This window comes from Oryctolagus cuniculus, chromosome 1, assembly GCF_964237555.1.
Source record: "Oryctolagus cuniculus chromosome 1, mOryCun1.1, whole genome shotgun sequence".
Taxonomy (NCBI): Eukaryota; Metazoa; Chordata; class Mammalia; order Lagomorpha; family Leporidae; genus Oryctolagus; species Oryctolagus cuniculus.
This window is the reverse complement of record NC_091432.1, coordinates 235410205-235424121: the sequence shown is the minus strand read 5'-3', so window position 1 is coordinate 235424121 and position 13917 is coordinate 235410205. Positions and strand designations below refer to the sequence as shown.

General features: G+C 69.7%; 2 protein-coding genes across 19 annotated transcripts in view; one reads left to right on the top strand and one right to left on the bottom strand.

Moving 5' to 3' along the window:
• Window positions 1-2455: 2455 nt before the first annotated feature.
• Window positions 2456-9654, top strand: REXO4 (REX4 homolog, 3'-5' exonuclease). Of its 4 annotated transcripts, none has more exons than XR_011382816.1 (8): window positions 2456-2837; window positions 4083-4321; window positions 4964-5101; window positions 5184-5377; window positions 6271-6359; window positions 6689-6763; window positions 7302-7423; window positions 9074-9654. XR_011382816.1 is itself a non-coding variant. In XM_070058555.1 (8 exons), exons 1-7 carry the CDS (start codon window positions 2640-2642, stop codon window positions 7378-7380), a joined length of 1002 nt encoding a protein of 333 aa, XP_069914656.1. In that variant the 5' UTR covers window positions 2456-2639; the 3' UTR covers window positions 7381-7423; window positions 9074-9654. The 4 variants fall into 4 exon arrangements, 2 of the variants coding, with proteins under 2 accessions (XP_069914656.1, XP_069914647.1); XM_070058555.1 differs by having other exon boundaries at window positions 6689-6753; XR_011382817.1 differs by having other exon boundaries at window positions 2458-2837; window positions 6689-6753; window positions 7349-7423.
• The window catches only part of STKLD1 (serine/threonine kinase like domain containing 1), a 22667-nt gene continuing 18088 nt past the window's right edge, over window positions 9339-13917 (bottom strand). For 12 of the 15 annotated variants that reach the window (XM_070058473.1, XM_070058501.1, XM_070058498.1 and 9 more), the window contains 7 exons: window positions 13364-13504; window positions 12565-12705; window positions 12058-12186; window positions 11861-11989; window positions 10679-10819; window positions 10465-10544; window positions 9339-10043 (listed from right to left, as the gene is read on the bottom strand). In XM_070058473.1, the coding sequence (XP_069914574.1) occupies window positions 9912-10043; window positions 10465-10544; window positions 10679-10819; window positions 11861-11989; window positions 12058-12186; window positions 12565-12705; window positions 13364-13504 (893 nt within the window). In that variant the 3' untranslated portion in view covers window positions 9339-9911. Of the gene's footprint in view, window positions 10044-10232; window positions 10545-10678; window positions 10820-11860; window positions 11990-12057; window positions 12187-12564; window positions 12706-13363; window positions 13505-13917 lie in introns of those variants that run through there. The other 3 variants (XR_011382810.1, XM_070058469.1, XM_070058480.1) reach the window with 3 other exon arrangements.

Here is a 13917-nt window from a genome sequence, read left to right as displayed (position 1 = left end):
TCTCTCTCTGTGTAACTCTGATTTTCAAATAAATCTTTACAAAAAAAATATATATATAAATCAGACTGCATCACCCCCCGTTTTAAAACAAATGCTGGCTGCCTTTTGCTCCTGGAACAACACGCACACATTCCAGCAGCTTCTATGTCTCTGTGGTCCGGGCTCTGCCTGTTACCGGAGAAGGGCAGGGTTCTTGTCTTCGCGCAAGAAAGAATCCAGGCGTGAGACAGAGAGTCGTGGGAGGTAAAATAGCAAAGTTTATTAGGGCAGGGACATCTGTAAGGACGGATGGGCCCCTCTCCAGACAGGACCCAAGAGAGAGCGCCCAGTCGCTCGGACTGGGGGAGGAGCGAGGCCACACGGCTGAGAGGAGAGAGTACACCTGGGCAGGCAGGCGGGCGGCTAGAGGCAGAGGGCTGAGCCGCCGTCCGGTTGCCTGGGGGTCTTTAAGGGGATGGGTCTTGTCTCCCCACCTCTGCTCCTCCTGGAACGAAGGGCTTCTTGGATGTAAATATGAAAAAGTCCCGAGTTTCCCCTGAAGGTATCAGACGGGGGGGGGGGGGGGGGGACCAGGCTGGCGCAGCAGGGGCTGGGCTGCCCCTGGAAGGTTGTCAGGATGACTGAGATGCAGACGCTGGACCCAAATGTCTCCTTAGGCCTTTGTCACACACACAAGCTCCCATGTGACTTCCCACTAACATGCCCACGCCCCCACCTGAGTGGCCAACACATCCCCTGCGCTCAATCCTTCAAGCGCAAGCTGACTGCTCCCGTGACCCCTGACCTCACACTCACGTGACCCCTGACCTCACACTCACGTGCCAGCTCACAGGTCACCGAGGCCTCCGGAGGCCGTCCCCCCCCCCCCCAGGTTTCAGGTTTGGAAAATAAAAATAAAAATCGCCCAGGTAAGTTAGCATTTCAGATAAACAAGACAAAAAAGGTAGGACTCAGCTCTTCCAAATACCGCATGGGACACACAGGGGAATCTGTGTGCTGTCCCTGAACGGGGCCCTCTGCGCTTTGGCTCCCCCCATCCCTGGGTTCCCTCACCGGGGCACTCCCGTGTGGGCGGAGCTTCTGAGGCCCCGCCCACACACAGGTGCAAACCAGCCCGGCTGTTGACCCCGGTGTCAGCCCATGGGCGGGATAGGTTCTGGGCCTCCAAGAAAGAATGACAGGTGAGACACAGGTGCTGAGCAAGGCAGCAAGGCTCAGCGGGCCGGGCACGGGTCGGAGCGGACGGACAGCTGTCTGGACAGGCTCTGAGCGGGAGCGCCGGTCACTCGGAGAGAACGCACCTGGCAGGCCAGCGGGCGGCTCAGGACAGAGCTGAGAGCCCAGCGCCGTCTGCGCTCAGCCCCGGGCTGGGGTGGGCTGGGGTGGGGGTCGGGGTCCAGTTCTTTCTCCTCCCTGCCCCCTTCTCCTGGACAAAGGGTTTGCTGGGGGCGCATTAGGTGAATCCCTCCAGGGCCCACCGCTCGGTGCTGTCAGACCCGGGAGCCCAGCTGGCGACGGCGCCCGTGTCGCCAGGCTGGGAAACCCAGGGGTGCTGAGCAGAGCACTCGGGGGCGGGGGGCCACTGAGACCAGTATGGGGTGCGGGCGCTCCCAGGGGAGCTTCTGAGGCGGTTCCACTCTTGTGTTTCTTAGTGCCCCACTCCGCCATACAGGCTAATTTATTTAAAAACTTATTTATTTGGAAGAGCTGCGGGGGGGGGACGGAAGGGGCAGGGATCCCTCCCCAGATGGACCCCTCGGCCGGCCAGGGCTGGGCCAGGCCGGAGCCAGCAGCTCCATCCGGGTCTCCCACAGGTGCAGGGGCCCAAGCACCTGGGTCACCTGCTGCTCTCCCGGGCCACAGCAGGGAGCTGGACCGGAAGTGGGCAGTCACGGGCGCCGGCCCCGCCCGAGGGCTGATTTCTAACTTCCTAACAGGTGCTGTGGGCGCCGACGCTGCGAGAACTGTGGTGACGTCACCAAAACCACACACACTCATCTTCTGATGATAGACGCGCTTTCCCGGTAATGGCGCCGCACGGCTCGGGGCACCCGAGGCCCAGGCCTCGCGCCGGCCGCGGCTCCCCACTGTGCAGAGAGAACAGAGGAACCCCGAGGCCCAGGCCGGCTCCCCACCGCGCGGCGAGGACAGAGGCACCCGAGGCCGGGCCCGCGCGAGGCCGCCCAGCGCCCCCTTCCGGCCGCCACGCCGCGGTGTTACACCGACAGCGGCCCCCCGGTCCCCTTCCGGTTTCGGCACTTCTCCTCCCCATCGGGATCTCCGTGGGACCCCGAGTTTACCCCACCACGCCCCTAGGTCGCTGACCCCGACGCCGCTCGCGAGGGCGGCCGTCCTGTTCCCGTCCGGGAGAACAGCTCCGTTCTGCTCCGGGCCGTGCGGAACCAAAAGCGGGGGCCCTGTTTCCGGTCGGTGGCAGAAAGACGAGCACTACGAGCGGCCGCAGTGCGCATGCTTGCGGCGCGTGCGGGGTCTCTCCGGGGTCGCCTCGGCGCTGCTGCGCGCGCGCCCGCGGCGGGTCTGTCGGGGCTGCGCTGGGCGGGCGCCCCCCGAGCGGGAGCCCCCCGGGCTGCGCGGCGGGGCCGGCGCTGCGGGTCTCGGCCGGCGAGGGCGGCGCCGTGATGGCGAAGGCCCAGGTCCCGGCCCGCGCGCGCGCCCCGAGCGTCCCCGCGGCCGAGGCCGTGCGGACGAGCAGGAAGAGGAGACGGCCTGGGAAGAACCCAGCGAAGGAGGGCCGCGGGGCCGCGGGGGGGGCTGTGCTGGTGCGGCCGCCGACGGCTCCGGAAGACTTTTCCCAAAACTGGAAGGCGCTGCAGGAGGTGAGCTGTGGGGGGCCCGCGCGGGCAGGGCTGAGGCCGGGCGGGGGCGGCGCGCGGGTGCTGTGGAGGCAGGGGTGAGGCTTGGCGGGGGGCGGTGTGCAGGTGCTGTCGAGGCAGGGGTGCGGCCCGACGGTGCGCGGGTGCTGTCGAGGCAGGGGTGAGGTCGGCGGGGGGCGGGGTGCAGGTGCTGTGAAGGCAGGGGTGAGGCTTGGCGGGTGGCGGGGTGCAGGTTCTGTGGAGGCAGAGATGAGGTCGGCGGGGGGGGCGGTGCGCGGGTGAGGCAGGGGTGAGGCCCGACAGTGTGCCGCTGCTGTGGAGGCAGGGGTGAGGCTTGGCGGGGGGCGGTGTGCAGGTGCTGTCCAGGCAGGGGTGAGGCTTGGTGGGGGGCGGGGTGCAGGTGCTGTCGAGGCAGGGGTGAGGCCCGACGGTGCGCGGGTGCTGTGGAGGTGGGGGGTGGGGTGCAGATGCTGTCGAGGCAGGGGTGCGGCCCGACGGTGCGCGGGTGCTGTGGAGGCAGGGGTGAGGTCGGCGGCGGCTGCCGTGGGGCTCGGGGTCCGTGGGAGCCTGCTGTCTGTGGGTTCGACAGCAGAGCCGCTTGCGCTGCAGGGGCGGCGAGCAGTGGCCGCACCGAGCAGGCAGGAGCCCTGACGCCCTGCGTGGTCTCCTAGGGATTCTCGGCCTGGGGGGGGCGGGGGGGGCACCCGGGGCCGCTGAGGGAGGCGAGCCCCCCCATGCTCCTGCGGGGACCCGGCCTCACCCCTGCAGCGGCGGGCCCCGAGCCCCCAGGCGGTCGTGGCCGAGAACCCCGGCGGTGCCCGCGCCCCGGTTTCTCTCCGACGTTTGCTTTGGCCTCGGCAGGAAGACAGCTGGTGGGCGTGAGGTGCACGGTGCTGAGTGGAGCGTGGGCGCCCGCGCGCGCCGCCTGCCGGCTGTGGGTCCCGGGGCGGTGCCGGAGGGACCCTGGTTCTCCTGGGGACGCCCGGAGCGCGGGGCTCGGTGCTGTCCCGGCTCCAGGCACCCCCGGTCTCGGGCGGGTGCCCCTCGGGCCTGGTGCTCTGTGGTCTCCGTCCCGGCAGGGACTCCGGGTGGGGTCGGATGGGGCAGGCGGGCAGGGAGGCGCGGGGGCGGGGCCGAGCCTCTGCCCAGGGCCAGGGCGGCCTTTTCCTCGGAGGGGCCGGCGTGGTCACGTGTCGTGTGTGGACTTGTGCGTGTGTGGTTTCCAACGGGAAATGTGTCGCCCACCAGATGCTGAGACGGAAACCGCAGGCCCCGGAGGAGCCTCTCCCTGCCCCTCGAGAGAGGTCCGGGAGGCCGCCTGAGGCCGCCCCCAACCCCGGTCCTGCAGGCCCCCCCACCGCGGCACAGCGCCCTGCCGGCGGCGTCAAGAGCGCAGGCGGCGTCAAGAGCGCAGACGGCGACCTTTCTCCAAGACGCAAGAAGCTGAAAGCTAAGGAAGCCGCCCCGGCCCCGGCCCCGCCCACGGAGTGAGTACTGGTGCGGCTCTGCCCGTCGTGGCTGGGGACACGGGCACAGCGTCCGCGCCACGGGCACTGCAGCCGGAGACAGCCCTGGCGCTGCACCTGCCCCGGGTACCGCGCACGGCCGCAGGGCGGCGTCTCCACGGCGCGCCTGGCTGCTCCCGCCCCGTTGTGTTTCCCACCAGCGGCAGGCGGAGCAGAGCTCGGCTCTCCGTGGGCGCGGGAAGCGCTGGTGGTGGGAAACCTGTTCCGGGTCCCCCCGGCAGGGTGGTGGGGCAGGCTCCTGACAGCCGTGGTGTCGCGGGAGGGGGTGAGAGGCGGCGAGCCGGCCCGGCGCCTGGTGACTGCACACTGTAACTCTGCGGTGGCCGCTGGGGGACAGGAGCGCTGGGCGAGGGGCCCCTTCCCTGCGCCGGGACAGCTTTCCTAGGAAGCCCGGGAGTCGGCGTCGCCCGGCACAAGCTTTGTACGCGCCGGAGGACGCGGCCGTCTGCTGGGTGTCGTGGGAGCCTGTTGCTCCTGTGACGGGGCGGGCTCTGTCCCTGTCGTCGGTCGTACGCGGTTCCCGGGTCTGAAGGAGCCACGGAAGCGGGGTCTCCGGGATCCCCCCCGCCCGCCCGCGGTCAGCCCGCTGTCGTCTGCCTGCAGGGAGGACATCTGGTTCGACGACGTGGACCCGGAGGACATCGAGGCCGCCGTGGGCCCAGAGGCAGCCAGGATAGCCAGGGAGCGGCTGGGGCGGAAGCCGAGTGGCGTCACCCTGGTGAAGGAGCAGGCCTTCGGCGGGTACGCGGCTCGGGGCGGCCGCCGGGGCCCGGTGCCCGGGGCTCCCGGCGCGGGCTGACCCGGGCCCTGGTTCCCTCTGCAGCCTGACGAGAGCCTTGGCCATGGACTGTGAGATGGTGGGAGTGGGCCCCAAGGGGGCAGAGAGCATCGTCGCCCGCGTGTCCATCGTGAACCAGTACGGCAAGTGCGTCTACGACAAGTTCGTCAAGCCCACCGAACCCGTGACCGACTACAGGACCGCCGTCAGCGGAGTCCGGCCCGAGAACCTGAAGCAGGGTACGGCGCCCACCGCACTCCCCTCTGTTCTGGAGCCCTCCGGAGCCTGGGCACCGGTTAGCGCGCCCCTGGCCAGCATCATGCAGCTCCGCGGGCGCGCTGGGTGTCTCGTGTCCGTTTGTGTCGGCTTCAGCGCCTCCTGCCCGTCCACCCTGAGGCCTCAGGTGGTTTGTGCTGGGGACCAGGAGGGGTTGGGAGGGGCCCGAGTCCTGGGGTCTTCGGGTCCCTTGTGAGGCCCCTGGGCAGTCCAGGAAGGTGACAAGCAGTGGAGCCTTATCTGGTGAGGGTTCTGGAAGGTTCTCAGCTGTGGCATTGAGAAAAGGCCGGAAGCTGGGAAGGCGTGTTGGGAGGCCTGGGACAAGGAGGTGGCCGTCGGGTGGGGTCCGAGCCTGGACGCTGCCGCGGCTGAGTCTGGTGTGAGCTCCTGGGCTCGAGGCCTGGCGAGGGCTCTCCTGTCTCCACCGCTTGCCCCACGTCCCCGTTGCCTCTGCTGTGCCTTAGCACGGCCAGGCCGGCGCTGCGCCCTGTGCGGTGGCCGGCCAGCAGCTCCGGGTTGTAGCCGGGAGGCTTGTCCTGCTGGGTCAGCCGGAGGCAGGCCGAGTCGCGTGGTGGGGGAGGGTGGCTGGAGCCCCTGCCGGGGGCCTGGGCCTGGGCCAGCGCGTCGCCCACCCTCTGGCGGGAGCCAAGCTTGCTTTGTTTTCGTCTGGGAAGTCGTGGCCGTGAGCCCTGGCTTTGGCTTCGCGTCACCGGGTTGAGCGGTCACGGCTGCTCTGCCCGCGGCCCCTGTGAGCCGGGCCCCCCAGGCCTGGCGGGGTTCGCAGGGGGGCCTCCGCCCGTGGGGGGTCAGGTCTCAGGGCGTGGCGGCAACGAGCTGCGGTTTCTCCTCCACTCAGGAGCGGCGCTGGAAGCCGTGCGGAAGGAAGTGGCCGGGCTCCTGCACGGCAGGATCCTCGTGGGGCACGCGCTGCACAACGACCTAAAGGTGCGCCGTCGGGGGGGGCCCTGTGACCCCGAGCCCCTCGCTGTGCTGCAGCCGCCCCGTGAGGCCCGGGGCCGGGCGGCCAGGCCCTGCCTGAGGGCCGTGGTGGGCACTGGGGCCGGGTCCCCACACGAGCCTTCTCGGTGCTGGCAGCTGCCCTCGGCTCGAGCCCGGCCTGTGTCCAGTGCACTGCAGCCCCGTCTCTGGGCAGCCCCTGGTCTTCCCAGAGCGGGCGCAGATGCAGGCCACACCGTGTGTGAGAGGGACTGCGTTCCCTGTAAGAGGGTCCCGCGGCTACAAACCAGGAGCGAGATCCGTCATTCGTGTTCTAGGTACTGTTTCTTGATCACCCAAAAAAGAAGATCCGAGACACCCAGAAGTACAAGCCGTTCCGGAGGCAAGTGAAGGTACCAGTGGGCGTGACCCGCAGCGACCGCTGGCTCCGGGCCCGCGGCTGGCTCCGGGCTGAAGGGCTCGTGTCTGGCTTTCCCTTTAACTAGAGAGACTTGAGAGGAGGGCAGTGCATGTGTCGGGGGCAGGGTCCCCGCGCGAGGGTGGAAGGCCAGCTCTGGCCCCTCCTTACTCCTGGGGAGGTGTTGCAGCCCGGGAGGCACGGTGCTGCCATGAAGGGCACAGGGGTCGCTTGGGTGAGGTGCCCCTGCCTGGACAGAGCGGACGGCCGGGCTGAGGGCTGCACTGTCCCCCGCCTGGACAGAGCGGACGGCCGGGGCTGAGGGCTGCACTGTCCCCTGCCTGGGCAGAGCGGACGGCCGGGGCTGAGGGCTGCACTGTCCCCTGCCTGGACAAAGCGGACTGCCGGGGCTGAGGGCTGCACTGTCCCCCGCCTGGGCAGAGTGGACGGCCGGGGCTGAGGGCTGCACTGTCCCCCGCCTGGGCAGAGTGGACGGCCGGGGCTGAGGGTTGCACTGTCCCCCACCTGGACAGAGTGGACGGCCGGGGGCTGAGGGTTGCACTGTCCCCCGCCTGGACAGAGTGGACGGCCGTCACTGAAGCTGCTGTCTGAGAAGATTCTGGGGCTCAGAGTCCAGCAGGCGGAGCACTGTTCGGTAAGAGCCCTCGGCACGCGGGCGTCACTGACCACGTGACCCAGGTGTGTGTCCTGCCCGCAGACACGGGGGAGGTGGGGTCCATGCAGCTCCCACTTTCGGACGACCGATGGTCCCAACAAAGACGGGACACGGAGCGGATGGAAGAATGCTGCTTAAACTGTTCTCGTTTGAGGAGTTAGCACAGCCGAGGGGCGGCACCCGGGCTGTGGCCTGCCCCCCCCATCTGCATTAGCACCCGGGCTGTGGCCTGCCCCCCGTCTGCATTAGCACCTGGGCTGTGGCCTGCCCCCCCCATCTGCAGTAGCACCCGGGCTGTGGCCTGGCCCCCCCATCTGCATTAGCACCCAGGCTGCCCCCCCCATCTGCATTAGCACCCGGCCTGCCCCCCCCCATCTGCATTAGCACCCGGGCTGTGGCCTGCCCCCCCATATCTGCATTAGCACCCTGGGCTGTGGCCTGGACCCCCATCTGCATTAGCACCCGGGCTGTGGCCTGGCCCCCCCATCTGCATTAGCACCCGGGCTGTGGCCTGCCCCCCCATATCTGCATTAGCACCCAGGGCTGTGGCCTGCCCCCCCATATCTGCATTAGCACCTGGGCTGTGGCCTGCTCCCCCCATCTGCATTAGCACCCAGGGCTGTGGCCTGCCCCCCCATATCTGCATTAGCACCTGGGCTGTGGCCTGCCCCCCCCATCTGCATTAGCACCCAGGGCTGTGGCCTGCCCCCCCATATCTGCATTAGCACCTGGGCTGTGGCCTGCCCCCCCCATCTGCATTAGCACCCAGGGCTGTGGCCTGCCCCCCCATATCTGCATTAGCACCCGGGCTGTGGCCTGCCCCCCCATATCTGCATTAGCACCCAGGGCTGTGGCCTGCCCCCCCCATCTGCATTAGCACCCAGGGCTGTGGCCTGCCCCCCCATATCTGCATTAGCACCTGGGCTGTGGCCTGCCCCCCCCATCTGCATTAGCACCCAGGGCTGTGGCCTGCCCCCCCATATCTGCATTAGCACCTGGGCTGTGGCCTGCCCCCCCCCATCTGCATTAGCACCCAGGGCTGTGGCCTGCCCCCCCATATCTGCATTAGCACCCGGGCTGTGGCCTGCCCCCCCATATCTGCATTAGCACCCAGGGCTGTGGCCTGCCCCCCCATATCTGCATTAGCACCCGGGCTGTGGCCTGGCCCCCCCCCATCTGCATTAGCACCCAGGGCTGTGGCCTGCCCCCCCATCTGCATTAGCACCCGGGCTGTGGCCTGCCCCCCCATATCTGCATTAGCACCCAGGGCTGTGGCCTGCCCCCCCATATCTGCATTAGCACCCAGGGCTGTGGCCTGGCCCCCGTCTGCATTAGCACCCTGGGCTGTGGCCTGGCCGGCTAGTGCAGCGCCTGGCTTTGCTGTCGGCCCTGAGCCTAGCGCCCAGCACCGGGCTCTGAGGCTGCTCCGAGGCCACGCGTGGTTCCTCCGAGTCAGTGGCTCTGTGCGCAGGCCTCTTGTCGGGTCCCCTGCTGTCAGTGCTGCTGGGTCTCACGGCCGCGTGTGCACCCCACCAGGCTGCGTGTCCCTAACTGGGGTGGCGGGAGGGGCGCGGGGCCCTGTCTAACCCGTGGGCCAGCGGGGACGGTCGGTGGTCTCGTGTCCCACAGATCCAGGACGCCCAGGTGGCGATGCGGCTCTACGTCATGGTGAAGAAGGAATGGGAGAGCCACGCCCGGGACCAGCGCCCCCGTGGGGCCGCTCCAAGGAACTGCAGCGAGGACGCCTAGCACCCTCCCCCAGGCTCAGCCAGGAGCGGGCATGGGGGCGGCACGGCACCCGTGGCCCTGTGCTGCCCTGGTCTGGGCTCGGCCTTGCTCTGAGGGGCCCCGTTTCCTCTGTGGCCGCAGGTGATGGACTTGGGGGACCCAGACTGGGGGTCGCCAGTCCGCAGCTGCAGGGCTGGGCTTGGCTGTGGCCACTGCATTTGAGAGACTGAGGGAGCGACCCTTGCTGCCCCGTTAACCACAGCTGGCCATGGCTGCCAGCACCCCGCACGGCGGGTGTGGGGCCCAGTTAACTCTGGGGGGCCGGGGCATCTCCTTGTCGGAGACCTGTGCTGACCGTGGCCTCGCGTGGGCCGGTCTGCAGATTCCCGGCTGGCCCAGCTGTGGGGGTCTCTGTGGGCAGCGGTCAGGAGTGGGTGGTTTTACGGACTCGTGAATAAAGCCACGGCCATGGCGCCCCCCGAGGGTGTAGCACTGCACGTGTCCACTCGAAGTGGGGCTGCTGGGGGCGCCCCTCCCTCCCCCGGGCAGAAGGTTCTGGAAGGGCCCCTGTGTCCGGACGGCTGCCCCTGGCTGACACCGCCTGTGGCCGGGGTGACTGAGGCCCCAGCAGCGGGCCTGGGGCCTTTATTGGTCGCTGGCGAGCGTGATCACAGGCTCCCTCCCCCACCCGAGGGAAGACCACCTCCTCAGCGGCCCCAGCGGGGGGTGGGCAGGCCCCTCAGGGCCGGGGCAGGGGGCCCGTGAGGAGGCCGGAGGCCTGGGGGTGGTGGGGGCGCTCCTGCTCCTGGAGGCTGGGGAGCTCGGCCGCCTGCAGCCTGCTGAGCACCGCGTCTGCGTAGGAAACCAGCTCCTGGGGGGAGGGCTCCGTGTGGGCGGGGCGGCGTCCGTGTGGGCGGGGCGGTGGGCGGGGTGGGGTCCATGTGGGCGGCGCGGCGGGCGTGTGGAGGGGGCGGGGTCCGTGTGGAGGGGGCGGCGGGCGTGTGGGCGGGGTGGGGTCCGTGTGGGCGGGGCGGTGGGCGTGTGGGCAGGGGCGGGGTCCGTGTGGGCGGGGCGGCGGGCGTGTGGGCGGGGCGGCGTCCGTGTGGACCGGACGCTCTCCCCGGAAGGGTCTGAGGGTCCCCAGCGTTGGGCCGGGCCGTGGGGATGGAGTGGGCAGGCAGGAGAACTAAGAACTGGAGGACAGGTCAGTTCCACGCCAGCCTCCCGTCCTGGCCTCGAGGCGGTGCCCGGGCCTGGGGGTTCCCCCTGGCCAAGGCCCTGCTGTCACTCACCAGGCTGGAGGAGAAGCGGCCCCGGATCTCCTGCGCCAGGGCCCCGATGCCGTTGGAGGTCAGCTCGGGCAGGATCTCCCCTGAGGGCAGAGGAGGTCCTGGGGGCGTCCGCGCTCACACCCCTCACCTAGGGCCCTCGGAGTCCGCGCAGGGGCGGGGAGTCCAGCGGGGCGGGGCTCAGTAGCGGGGAGTCCGGCGGGGGGCGGGTGCTCACGGTAGCGCGCCAGGTGCGCCAGCAGCATGCACAGGTTCTGCACCACGTCGGGGTCGTCCCTGTGCCGCTGGTAGAGGTCCCTGAGCAGTGCGAGCCCACTGCTGTGGTCCTCCAGCACCACCACCCGGAAGGCCGCCAGCTCTGCGGGGGGGGGGGGGGGGCGTCTGTCCTGGGCCGGCGCCTGTGCGCAGTGCCTCATGGGGGACGGCGGAGCCAGTCCAGGGCCGAGTCGGGGTGAGACTGCAGGCCGGGCAGAGCCGACTCGCGTCCTGCTGACCCAGCCCCGCGCCCGGCGCCTTGGAAGGGACGAGACGGAGCTGTGTCGCCTCTTCCCTTCGGGGCGCTCAGTGCCGACCTCCGACCTCCGGCTTGGCCCAGCGCCAGGTCCGGGACGTCCCTCTGAGTGGGAGGCCTTCCTGCAGCTGAGTAACCCCGGCCCGGCCAGGCCAGCCTGCCCGCCAGGGACCACCTTACCGTGGGACCTGAGGCTGAGCCCGGGGTGCGTGGAGGCCAGGCAGCACCAGGAAGGGCCCTCGGAGCCGCAGCCCCTGCTCCGTAGCACAGAGGCTCAGACCACGGGGGGCGGCGTTCGGTCCGCTACCCGGGACATCTGCACCCCGTATGCGAGTGCCTGCTGGGAGTCCGGGGGTCCCTGCCGCCCACACGGGAGCCCTGGACGAGTTGGGTTCCTGGCTGTGGTAGGCATTGCTGAGTGAGCCAGTGGGCGGGGGAGCTCGCACTGCCTTTAAGGACCATCGGCTGCCGACCCCGACCCGGTTTGTCCCCGCTGGCAGGCATGGCCAGCCCCAGCCTCGTGTGCTGTGCCCCGGGTGTGGCCTGGCGCGTGGCTGCGGGAAGCCCTTGGGGGTGCTGTGTGGGAACAGGAGCAGTCGACATCAGACCAGAAAGCGGGCTTGGGTACTCTGATGCCGGCACCGCGTGCCCGGGTGCCGGCTGAGGCCCGGCTCCCTGCCGATGCACCCAAGTGCTGGGGCCCCTGCGCCCGTGGGAGACCAGGGCGGGGCTCCTGGCCCAGCTCTGGCCGTCGCAGATCTCCCTGTCTCCCCTATCACTCTGCCTTTCAAATAAATCTGTAAATTTTGTGTGTGTGTGACGTTGGGCTCGGTGTGGCAGCCGGCGGGTGTTTGATGGCGCGTGCCGGCCCCGCGGCCCCAGGCTCACCCGACACCTTGGCGAGGCCGGCCATCCCCCGGCAGGCGTTGTTGACCAGGAGGACCCTGTCCTGGCTCAGCCGGATGCTCCGCAGGCACAGCGCCACCACCTCTTCAAACTGCTGCTCCTGTATGCAGCCTGCGGAGGGCAGAGCCGGTGCCAAGTGTCCCCGTGCCCCGCCCCTGCAGCCCCGGGCCACTGCTTACCCAGCAAGGAGAGCAGCCAGAAGACCCCACAGCCGGCCTCGGCCATGTCCACGTCCACGGGGTAGGCGGTCAGCACCTGGACGACCAGGCCCGGGATCTTCTCCAGAGGGGCCTTGTTCACGATGACGGCTGCAGCCGGACAAGGACGGGGCACCTGGGCTCGGGGGAGGGCCTGCTGCACGTGCACCCCCTGCCCCCCACGTCTGCATCCGGAGAGGGGCTGCCTGGGCCGGGCTGGGGTCTCGCACGGTGCTGGCCGGGCGCCCCGGGCTCGGTCCCTGGGCACTGCAGTGCCGAGGTGGAGCCTGGAGGCCCTGCGCAAGTCAGAATCGGGGCGCCCAGCACCACGGCTGACCTGTGCTGGGGCCTGGTGGGGACCCCAGGACGTCTCCGCAGCCGGGCGGGGTCTGCCCTGCGCGGGACTCGCGTGGCCCTGCCTCTGCCACGGCGGCTGCCCTCTCCCATGGCTATCTCCACTGTGTGAGGAGGGGAGGCCCCGGCCCTCACCGTCCACCAGCAGGGCCCACAGCAGGCCCAGGCTGCTGACGCAGAGGTCCCTGTTCCCGGGGAAGCTGCTCAGCTGCTCCGCGACGTGTTCCAAGATGTGCTCAAACAGCCCCGCCTTCTGCAGCTCCTCCGAGGTCGACACTGTGGACGGCCAAGTGAGGAGAAGGGCCCCTCCTCCAGGAAGCCTTCCTGGAGCACTGTCCCCCTCTGCTCTCCTTGGGCACCGCAGCCTCATCTCACCTGCATCCCTGGGGCTGGTTTCATGCCCACACAGACCCTACCCTGGGCCTGTCCATCTCCTGGGCCACCCATCCCATTCCTAGCCTGGCCCTCCTCTTGGGGCCACACCACAGGCCTGTGCCTCCCAGATACGAGCAGGACCGTGTCCCCAGGAGGGCGGTCTGGCATCCAGGTAGCCCAGTGGTTCAGGTTCCCACCACGCCCAGTGCCCCCTTTCCCTCCGGAAACGGGTCCTGGTGTGTGTGACAGGCTCTCCAGGCCGTGGCCGGCCTCCGCCGCCGCCCCCGTGTCCCCGGGCCCTGTGGAGCCCCAGCTTCTTGTAGGGGAGAGCAGTGCCCCCTTGCCTGGCAGGCTGGGAGGGGAAGGCCGTGGCCTGGGCCCCGTGACCCGCTCCTGCCCAGCGCTTGCCGGCTGGGGCTCTCGTGAGCAGGGCCTTTGCCCCCAGCCTCCCAGCAGGGGCACAAAGCGTGGAGCCGCTGTGCACACCCCGGGGGGAGACCGAACGGAGCCGCGTTGGGCAGGGAGCCTGGCGCTGGCTGGGCGTGGCCGGCAGGCTCACCCTGGCTGCAGATGATGGTGAGTAGGCTGTAGACCATCACCACCAGCTGCTGCGCCTCCCGGTGACTCCGCAGGATGCTCAGCAGGCTGGCGATTGTGCCGTTGTTCCACGGGGCCTCGGCCGACGCGTCCTGCGCCAGCGCTGTGCCGGGCACAGGACGGAGCCCGGGGTTAACCCGGAAGCTGGGACACCAGGGTAGACAGACAAGGCGCAGGGGGTCCCCCTCCCTGCCTGGGCCCGAGGGGGCGAGGACCAGGCAGGGACCCTGCCCGCTCGCCCCCGCCAGCCAGTGCCCGGTAGCAGGACTGCCGGCTCTTAACCCGCTCGTATGCCGCACTCGCTCTGAACACACGTGGGGGTGGACCCTCGGTGTCAAGCCAGAGTGGGCACGAAGCACTGTTGGTCTGGAAATCCCAGAGGATTCAGCCGTGACTATTGAGAGAAACTGGCGGCACCAAGCCCCGGGCGCTCAGCTCCCACCACTCCCGCGGGCAGCGAGCGCCAAGCTGGCCCCTGCTGACCGCTGCTGGAGCACAGCGCACCCTCCCGAGGGT